Genomic DNA, 11,059 nt, shown 5'->3' on the forward strand with positions numbered 1-11,059 from the left:
ACCTTCGTATTGTGAGGCAGACGCACTAACCCCTCTCTCACCGTGCTGGGTATCTAACAGTGACGTGCGGTGAGGTTCATGGCTGGTGAGGCACTGACTTCATCACAGTCAGATTTACAAACATATGAACCCTAAAGAGTATCTTATTCACCATTTGATTGGCAGCAGTTAATAGGTTATGTTTAAAAGCTCATACCAGCATTCTTCCCTGCTTGGCACTCAGCATCAAGGGTTGGAATTGGGGGTTAAATCACCAAAAATTATTCCCGGGCGCGGCGCCGCTGCTGCCCACTGCTCCCCTCACCTCCCAGGGGGTGAACAAGGGGATGGGTCAAATGCAGAGGACACATTTCACCACATCTAGTGTGTGTGTGTGACAATCATTGATACTTTAACTAAACTTTAACTTTACACATACAAACTGTAGCACACAAAAAAGCACATTTAATTAAAAAAACTTTATTATGGTCTTACCTTTACTTATAAGTGGTGTTCGTGTTGGAAGAGTTGTGAATTAATGAAATATGAAATCCGTGCTGCAGTCTGCAGGTGTACCTAATGTTGTGTCCCTGCAGTCGTTCACGGCTCCTCCGGCGCGAGCATTGTTGTTTTTGCACTTTTTGGCTTCTTGTTAAGTGACTTTTTTTGGGTGGACTCGGTCTTGCACGTGGAGGGTTTGGGTGTGAGCTTTGGTTGGTGTGGCGCTCCCGTCGGGGGGTGCATTCTGCGGCGGGGGTGCATTAACCGGCACCAGGAGGCGGGATTACTGAGAGCCTCACACAGTGTGTCTTCGCAGCAGTTTTATGATTGCTCAGCACAAGAAATACTTTACACACATACAGTTGTTGACAAAATACACTGTACATTATATACCTCAGCTAACTAAACTACGGAAATGTATAATATAGTTCATATAGCAATACGGTCTCACTGCACAGCAGGCCAGCAGTTAGCCGAGTCCGCAATCCATGTTGAGGCACAACTGAGTGACGTGCCTCAACTGGCTGCTGATCACCGCACCGTCTCTTCTCAGTATTTGAACGGCAAATGTGAAAATAACTTCATAGTATAATCACTGAATACATATAACAATTTAATTAATTTTTTTTCTTTTTACATTTTTTTTCCTTCCATGATGGCAGGTGAGGCCCCCGCACTTCACTGGTATCTAATGCTTAAACCCAAAATTAAAAAAAAGGCGAGTGCCCCTAAGAAAAGGTATTGAAGCTTAGGGAAGGCTGTGTAAAACGAAACTAAAACTGAACTGGCTGCAAAGTAAACAAAAACAGAATGCTGGACGATAGCAAAGACTTACAGCGTGTGGAGCAGCAGACGGCGTCCACAAAGTAAATCCGTAGATGACATGACAATCAACAACAAAATAGGAAATACTACACACAGGAAAACACCAAAAAACTCAAAATAAGTCACGGCGTGATGTGACAGGTCGTGACAGTACCGGTACACCTATTTTGAGACGAGCTATAGTGACGCATGGTTGGTTATGGTTTGAATTTATATCCAACAATGGCGAGAATGACTTTTTACTGTCAATATCGGCTGCTGAGTTTCAATTTTTTATGTTTTCTGCTAGTGGAGTGCCTCGGGATTTTTCCAATAAAAAAAAAAGTGCCTTGGCTCAAAAAAGGTTGAAAAACACTGCATCAGTGGCTATTTTAGTTAATAGCTGTTTCATAACTATATAAACATGTAAAATGATAACACTGGAGGATTATTTAATCTCATTCAATTTGATCGATCAATTACCTTTCCAAAACTGTGCTTTGGTAAAGCTTATTGGTTATATTTAAAGGGGACATGTATTTAATCCCTAAAGCCCATGTGGTCGTGGGACCTTGCTTCACCACTAAAGGCTGCACTCAATTACAGAAAGTGCAGTCTTACAGGATATTATAGCGAATTATTGTCCTCACAATCCGGATCTGCTGATTTAAATATCACGCCCCGATCCCCTTGTGGTTTATTAAGAGGGCCGCTTTGCCTCTCTTCTTCTTTTATACTGCAAGAGAGTAGAAATCATGTGGCATCTTTAACACCTGTATTACAGCATTTAACTTTTTTATTTTTCAATTTAATTTGATTTCTGTAATCGTGCTGTTTTGACCTTCGGTCATTTTGAATGTATTTTGATAGTTGCAGTCGTTGATATTGTACTAAAGGAAGTACTTTGAACATCACCCCTGCATTAGGTCAAAAATAATGGAGTACTTTGACCCTCGTGGAAACTTGTCATCCTCGGACAGTGTGGCCGACGCAGAGCTTCTCTCTCAGACTGGTTACGCCACACTGGCCGTCATCATGGGCGTCTTCTCCGTCATGGGGGTCGCCCTCAACATAATGGTGATTGTTGTGACCGTGAGACACAAACAGCTGAGGCAGCCGCTCAGCTATGCTTTGGTCAATCTGGCCGTGTGTGACCTGGGCTGTGCGCTGTTTGGAGGGCTGCCCACTACGGTGACCACTGCCATGAGGCACACCGGCTTTGGGCGCGTGGGATGCGTGTTAGAGGGCTTTGCCGTGTCCTTTTTTGGTGAGTCTCATATGTGGATAATTGCTGTATTTTGCACAATGAGGAAATAGTAACGTGGCAAGTAAAAGTAGGTCAGTGTTGCCCACAGGACTGCAATATACAGACGTATTTGTGGTGGTATAGGGGTGGGCAATATGGCCTTAAACATATATTAGAGTTGAATGGTACAAACCCCGTTTCCATATGAGTTGGGAAATTGTGTTAGATGTAAATATAAACGGAATACAATGATTTGCAAATAATTTTCAACCCATATTCAATTGAATATGCTACAAAGACAACATATTTGATGTTCAAACTGATAAACATTTTTTTTTGCAAATAATCATTAACTTTAGAATTTGATGCCAGCAACACGTGACAAAGAAGTTGGGAAAGGTGGAAATAAATACTGATAAAGTTGAGGAATGCTCATCAAACACTTATTTGGAACATCCCACAGGTGAACAGGCAAATTGGGAACAGGTGGGTGCCATGATTGGGTATAAAAGTAGATTCCATGAAATGCTCAGTCATTCACAAACAAGGATGGGGCGAGGATCACCACTTTGTCAACAAATGTGTGAGCAAATTGTTGAACAGTTTAAGAAAAACCCTTCTCAACCAGCTATTGCAAGGAATTTAGGGATTTCACCATCTACGGTCCGTAATATCATCAAAGGGTTCAGAAAACCTGGAGAAATCACTGCACGTAAGCAGCTAAGCCCGTGATCTTCGATCCCTCAGGGTGTACTGCATCAACAAGCGACATCGGTGTGTAAAGGATATCACCGCATGGGCTCAGGAACACTTCAGAACCCCACTGTCAGTAACTACAGTTGGTCGCTACATCTGTAAGTGCAAGTTAAAACTCTCCTATGCAAGGCGAAAACCGTTTATCAACAACACCCAGAAACGCCGTCGGCTTCGCTGGGCCTGAGCTCATCTAAGATGGACTGATACAAAGTGGAAAAATGTTCTGTGGTCTGACGAGTCCACATTTCAAATTGTTTTTGGAAACTGTGGACGTCGTGTCCTTTGGACCAAAGAGGAAAAGAACCATCCGGATTGTTATAGGCGCAAAGTTGAAAAGCCAGCATCTGTGATGGTATGGGGGTGTATTAGTGCCCAAGACATGGGTAACTTACACATCTGTGAAGGCGCCATTAATGCTGAAAGGTACATACAGGTTTTGGAGCAACATATGTTGCCATCCAAGCAACGTTACCATGGACACCCCTGCTTATTTCAGCAAGACAATGCCAAGCCACGTGTTACATCAATGTGGCTTCATAGTAAAAGAGTGCGGGTACTAGACTGGCCTGCCTGTAGTCCAGACCTGTCTCCCATTGAAAATGTGTGGCGCATTATGAAGTCTAAAATACCACAACGGAGACCCCGGAATGTTGAACAACTTAAGCTGTACATCAACCAAGAATGGGAAAGAATTCCACCTGAGTTGCTTAAAAAATGTGTCTCCTCAGTTCCCAAACGTTTACTGAGTGTTGTTAAAAGGAAAGGCTATGTAACACAGTGGTGAACATGCCCTCTCCCAACTATTTTGGCACGTGTTGCAGCCATGAAATTCTAAGTTAATGATTATTTGCAAAAAAAAAAAAAGTTTATGAGTTTGAACATCAAATATCTTGTATTTGTAGTGCATTCCATTGAATATGGGTTGAAAAGGATTTGCAAATCATTGTATTCCGTTTATATTTACATCTAACACAATTTCCCAACTCATATGGAAACGGGGTTTATAGTATAGTACCGCGATACTAATGAATCATAGTCGGTATACCGCCTCTGAAAAGTACCGGTTCACCAATGACCCCCGTGAAGTACATATTCCGTACAGTTGACCACTAAATGGTACCACCGGAATAAGTTTTTCAACTTGTTTAAGTCGGGGTCCACTTAAATTGATTCATGATACAGATACAGTATATACTATAAAATATATACCAACATCATAATACAGTCATCACACAAGATAATCATCAGAGTATATACATTGAATTATTTACATTATTTACATTATTTACAATCTGGGGTGTGGGATATGGAGGGGTGGGGGGGGGGGTGGGGGGGGTTAGGTTTGGTTGGTATCAACACTTCAGTCATCAACAATCAGCATCAACAATTGCATCATCAGAGAAATGGACATTGAAACAGTGTAGGACTGACTGGGTAGGATATGTGCAGCAAGTAGTGGACACAGAGAGAGAGATCAGAAAGTATAAGAAAAAATGTCTACATTTGATTGTTTACATTTTAATATTTACCTCAGAAGGCTGCAAATAGAAAAGAGGCATTCAATTTTTATTTAAATTGTATTTGATATGCCATTGATATTTTTTAATTTTTATTATTATTATTTGAAACTCAATTTTGCATGTCACTATAAAGTTATATAAGCCTTGCTTGTTCAATATTTAATGCAAAACTTGTTTGGGTCCCTATTAAAAGGTTAATTTGTTCAACCTTGGCCCGCGGCTTTGTTCAGTTTTAAATTTCGGCCCACTCTGTATTTGAGTTTGACACCCCCGGTGTAGGTAATAAAATATTGTGATTCAATGGCTGCCTGAATTACCCTTTTGTATTTTTGTAATATTTACTTTTATTTTAACAAAACCTGGATAAAATTAAAAGTAAAAACTGATTTTTAAAGTAGATCAACGCATTCGGAAAAACCGCCTGTACACATTCCTAACCCCTAGGGTTCAATATGATGTCGGTTCACTTTTTGCAGCTATTACAGCTTCAACTCTTCTGGGATGGCTGTCCATAAGGGTGCGGAGTGTGTTTATAGGAATTTTTGACCATTCTTCCAAAAGTGCATTGGTGAGGTCACACACTGATGTTGGTTGAGAAGGCCTGGCTCTCAGTCTCCATTCTAATTCATCCCAAAGGTGTTCTATCAGGTCCAGGTCAGGACTCTGTGCAGGTCAGTCAAGTTCATCCACACCAGACTCTGTCATCCATGTATTTATGGACATTGCTTTGTGCACTGGTGCACAGTCAAGTTGGAAGAGGAAGGGGCCCGCTCCAAACTGTTCCCACAATGTTGGGAGCATGGAATTATCCAAAATGTTTTGGTATCCCGGAGTATTCAAAGTTCATTTTACTGGAACTAAGGGGCCAAGCCCAACTCCTAAAAAACAACCCCACATCATAACTCCTCCACCAAATTTCACACTTGGCACAATGCAGTCTGAAATGTACCGTTCTCCTGGCAAGCTATGGCAGTTCCACGCTGGAAATCACTGAGCTCCTGAGAGTGGCCCATTCTTTCACAAATGCTCGTAGAAACAGTCTCCATGCCTAAGTGATTGATTTTATACACCTGTGCCCGGGCCAAGTGATTAGGACAGTTGATTATCATCATTTGGATGGGTGGCCAAATACTTTTGGCAGTATAGTGTGTATATATATTCAATGTGTGCATTGTCAAGAAAAAACATGGATAATTAGTGCAAATAAACAAAACATGTTTGATATTTTAATTGTTGAGCTGTTTAAATTGTATTTGTGGTGTTGTTCATAGGCGCCGAGCACCCACAATGCCGAGCACCCACGTGGGATTGATGGCAAATTCTTTCTCACCACCAGGCAAAAACCGCGCATGCTCAGAAAAGTAGTGTCAGATTTACCGCCCGTCCGAGCACCCACTGGCAGAAATGTAGATCGGCGCTTATGGTGTTATTTATTGCGTATTTATTTCAATTGCTCCTTCCTTTCACAGGAATAGCAAGTCTGTGTACAATAGGAGTCATCTCAGTGGAGCGCTACATGGTGGTGTGCTATCCTATGGGTGCTGTTCTCTTCCAAACCAGGTAAGCACGTCCTGACTTCGAGCAACAAAGGATACGATGACACGCCCTCACTGCTTCCTATTAGGCATGCCATCGCTGGAGTGGTGTTGTCGTGGGTGTGGTCCTTTGTGTGGAACACGCCGCCTCTGTTTGGTTGGGGGAGTTACGAACCGGAGGGCATCAAAACCTCCTGCGCCCCCAATTGGCACAGCCGGGATGCAGGCAACATGTCCTACATAATGATGTACTTCTCTCTCTGCTTTGCCCTGCCCTTCTCCATCATCATGGTGTCCTACGCCCGACTCTTGTGGACACTCAGGCGGGTGAGCGACTGTGATGTTGCCTGTCTTTGAGTGTGTTGGTATGAACATTCTGTGCGCAGGTAGGCAAGTTGCAGGTATCTGAAGCCGCCAGCACACACCGCGTGGAGGTGCAGGTGACACGCATGGTGGTCGCCATGGTGTTGGCCTTCCTGGTGACCTGGCTGCCGTATGCAAGCATGGCTCTGGCTGTCATCATAGACTCCCAACTACAAATTGACCCACTGACTGCAACCATACCGGTTTACTTAGCTAAAAGCAGCACCATCTACAACCCTATTATTTACGTTTTCATGAACAGACAGGTATAGCATCAACGCGTGCACAAGGACAAAACATACAAAATAAATAACACATTGTGTCTTTTTCCAGTTCCGAAAATATGCTGTACCCACTATCCTGTGTGGATGGAACCCCTGGGCCTCAACAGTAGAACTATCTGAAGGCGAGACCGTTGCTTCCGTGAACAGAAACCAAAAGGTGTCAGCCAAGGAATGTCCGGGAGAATAAAAACTCACCGTCTCTTCCTATTCAAAGATCACACCAGTGACGTGCGGTCACTGGAGGCAGGTGAGGCGGGGCCTCACCTGCCATCATTGAAAGAAAAAAAATGTAAAAAGAAAAAAAAAAAATTAAATTGTTATATGTATCCAGTGATTATACTATAAAGTTATTTTCCATTTAACTTCACCAGTTTTATATTATTTTTATTCAAAATCGCTGAATTTTCACATTTGCCGTTCAAATACTGAGAAGAGACGGTGCGGTGATCAGCAGCCAGTTGAGGCACGTCACTCAGTGCCGCAACATGGATTGCGGACTCGGCTAACTGCTGGTCTGCTGTGCAGTGAGACCGTATTGCTATATGAATTATATTATACATTTCCATAGTTTAGTTAGCTGAGGTATATAATGTATAGTGTATTTTGTCAACAACTGTATGTGTGTAAAGTATTTCTTGTGCTGAGCAATCATAAAACTGCTGCGAAGACGCACTGTGTGAGGCTCGCAGTAATCCCGCCTCCTGGTGCCGGTTAATGCACCTCCGCCGCAGACTGCACTCCCCGACGGGAGCGCCACACCAACCAAAGCCCACACCCAAACCCTCCACGTGCAAGACCGAATCCACCCAAAAGAAGTCACTTAACAAGAAGCCAACAAGTGCAAAAACAACAATGCTCGCGCCGGAGGAGCCGTGAACGACTGCAGGGACATAACATTAGGTACACCTGCAGACTGCAGCACGGATTTCATATTTCATTCATTCACAACTCCTCCAACACGAACACCACTGTTCCCGCACTTATAAGTAAAGGTATGACCATAATAAGGTTTTTTTTATTAAATGTGCTTTTTTGTGTGCTACAGTTTGTATGTGTAAAGTTAAAGTTAAGTTAAAGTACCAATGATTGTCCCACACACACTAGGTGTGGTGAAATTTGTCCTCTGCATTTGACCCATCCTCTTGCTCACCCCCTGGGATGTGAGGGGAGCAGTGGGCAGCAGCGGCGCCGCGCCCGGGAATAATTGTTGGTGATTTAACCCCCAATTCCAACCCTTGATGCTGAGTGCCAAGCAGGGAAGAATGCTGGTATGAGCTTTTAAACATAACCCGTTAACTGCTGCCAATCAAATGGTGAATAAGATTCTCTTTAGGGTTCATATGTTTGTAAATCTGACTGTGATGAAGTCAGTGCCTCACCAGTCATGAACCTCACCGCACGTCACTGGATCACACGCTGTGCATAGGGTCTCGTTTAGCGTGAAGAAGCGCATGTAAAATGTCAATTAATGAATGACATTAGTTTGAAATGTTCCCCATTCCTAGCCCTTTCCTGTTCCTTCACTGATAAGAATACAACTCATAGCAGAAATGATAGAATCCGCAGACTTGGAGGATGTTCATTCAGTTGTTTAATTTTGTAGAAAAAAAACAGATAACAGACATGACACAAAACTAAAAGAGAAGCAACAAACAATTTGCAGTCATGTTATTGTTATGATAGAATATACATTCAATGACAGCAAACACTAGTTATCCAAATTGCTATTATTAACTAACAGCCCTAGTTTGTGAATGTGAGTGTGAATGTTGTCTGTCTATATGTGTTGGCCCTGCGATGAGGTGGCGACTTGTCCGGGGTGTACCTCGCCTTCAGCCCGAAGGCAGCTCGGATAGGCTCCAGCACCCCCCGCAACCCCAAAAGGGACAAGCGGTAGAAAATGGATGGATGGATTGAACACCTTCAGCTAATGCGCGGTCGCATATGTTACGTACGTACGTAGTTACGTTATTATGTACGAGAAGCCGTAAGTGTAAAATACATCAGAAAGTTACTGTGTAAATGTTCCAAATAGCTCCTTTAATGAAAGCTGTCATTTACACTTAAACATAACAGAACAAGGTTACAACGAGCTAAGGAACAGCTATCATCGGGGACGGCGTGGCGCATTTGGCAGAGTGGCCGAGTCAGAAACCTGAGGGTTCCTGGTTCAATCCCCAGCTTCTACCAACCTCATCATGTCCGTTGTGTCCTTGAGCAAGACACTTCACCCTTGCTCCCGATGGGTCGTGGTTAGGGCCTTGCATGGCAGCTCCCGCCATCCGTGTGTGAATGTGTGTGTGAATGGGTGAATGTGGAAATAGTGTCAAAGCGCTTTGAGTACCTTGAAGGTAGAAAAGCGCTATACAAGTATGTGGAAGTTTCTTCCTAGCAGTTCCACTGTAGACACGGCACAAGAGCCAAGCGTACAGTTTTTAACAAAGGTTTTAATATACATCGGTTTTATCAAAAGTCTTTTTCCCCCAGAACGTGACTTTTCAGTCACGTCCGTATCCTCTCTCCCCTCCTGCTCCCGGTCGCTTACTGTTAAAGACAACAGATGATTAGATTAACACGTACCACCTGTGAAATCTTATCACCTGCCAGCTGTGTCTCGCCGTCAGCACTGCCATGCCCCCGTCTGATGGTGCTTTGTCCACAGCACCATGGACAGAGGCGGTGACCTTTGCTCCTCCACAAAGTATAACTCATTTACCATTTATCATGGATGTAGGTCATATTCGGTGATGAATCGCAAATCTGGATTGGGCAACGTGATGATCCTGGAACTTTTGGGGATTACATATTTTTCAAGAAGATAATGCATCTCGCCAAAGATCAAAGACTGTAAAAACTTTCCTTGAAAAAAGATGCATAAGAGCAATGTCCTGACCTGCAAATAGTCTTTTCAATCTAATTGAAAATCTGTGATGGAAATTGAAGAAAATTATCCATGACAAGACTCCAACCTGCAAAGCTGATCTGACAACAGCATCAGAGTAAGTTGGCGCAAGATCGATGGAGTGTACTGTTGTTGCTCATTAAGTCCATGCCTCAGAGACCGCAAGCTGTCATAAAACCCAGAGGTGCAACAAAGTACTGTAGTGTGTTGTAGTGTTTTTTTGTTTGTTTTTCATGCTTCCATATTTTTCATGAGCTTCCATAAGTTGCTATTTGTAATGTCCATAGTTTTGTGTCATATCTGTTATCATCTTTTTTCTCCAAAATTAAACAACAGAATGCACACCATCCAAGTCTGGTGATTCCATCATTTTGTCAGGGGTTGTATAATGGCAGATTTCTCTTAAACTCGCCGTCATCCCCCGCGGCACGTGGTGTGCTGGTCGTGTAAGGCTGTTGTACTGGGTTCCTTCCATCCCTGGTTGGAGCTGTGTCAGGAACATTTGCAAATGTATGTTTCAATTTTGTTAAAATTGTTATTTTGTACAAAAAAATAAATAAATAAACAATGTCTTCCCTGTGAATTTTTTGTAGAACAAAACATGCATCAAATTGAACTTAACTTTGATTAAAATAAGTATTAAAATCGTTTCACACAATTAAAAAACTTTGATAAAATGTTGTAAAATATACATAACCTAAGCAATCTAATAAGACTAAATACAGAGCTCAAAATTCTACCAATGTTCTACACAGATATCAGTGTAGAGCTTTGTTGGAACTGTTTATTTCAAAATTACATTTATCATAGTTTGCAGCAGTGGCGGGCCGTGCGTTTCCCACCTAGGCCTTCAGTGAATTCCGACTTCAATGATTACCTCTCAAAATACCATAATTGATGTCACCACATGACCATTGCTGGAGAAATACTATACATAAACACATTAACACCCTACTGGTCATTGAATCACAGCAACAGTATACAAAACGAGTTATTTTCTGGCGCATTTAAAAGTAAATTATAACACATCAGCAATTAAAACATATACTGTACCTTACATTTATCTGCTTGGCTTATGCAACTTCCGGTCAATAAAGTTTGATTCAAAGTACACATGATAAATTAACTTACCATGAATTGATTAACATGGAACCCCGACTTAAACAAGT

The 11,059-nt window shown here is 42.3% G+C and overlaps 1 protein-coding gene across 1 annotated transcript; it reads left to right on the forward strand.

Moving 5' to 3' along the window:
- Positions 1-2,256: 2,256 nt before the first annotated feature.
- Positions 2,257-7,175, forward strand: parapinopsina (parapinopsin a). The gene is made up of 5 exons (XM_061971148.1): positions 2,257-2,551; positions 6,276-6,366; positions 6,431-6,668; positions 6,728-6,970; positions 7,038-7,175. Exons 1-5 carry the CDS (start codon positions 2,320-2,322, stop codon positions 7,173-7,175), a joined length of 942 nt encoding a protein of 313 aa, XP_061827132.1. The 5' UTR covers positions 2,257-2,319.
- Positions 7,176-11,059: the final 3,884 nt, after the last annotated feature.

Source organism: Nerophis lumbriciformis, linkage group LG01 (assembly GCF_033978685.3).
Source record: "Nerophis lumbriciformis linkage group LG01, RoL_Nlum_v2.1, whole genome shotgun sequence".
Lineage (NCBI taxonomy): Eukaryota > Metazoa > Chordata > Actinopteri > Syngnathiformes > Syngnathidae > Nerophis > Nerophis lumbriciformis.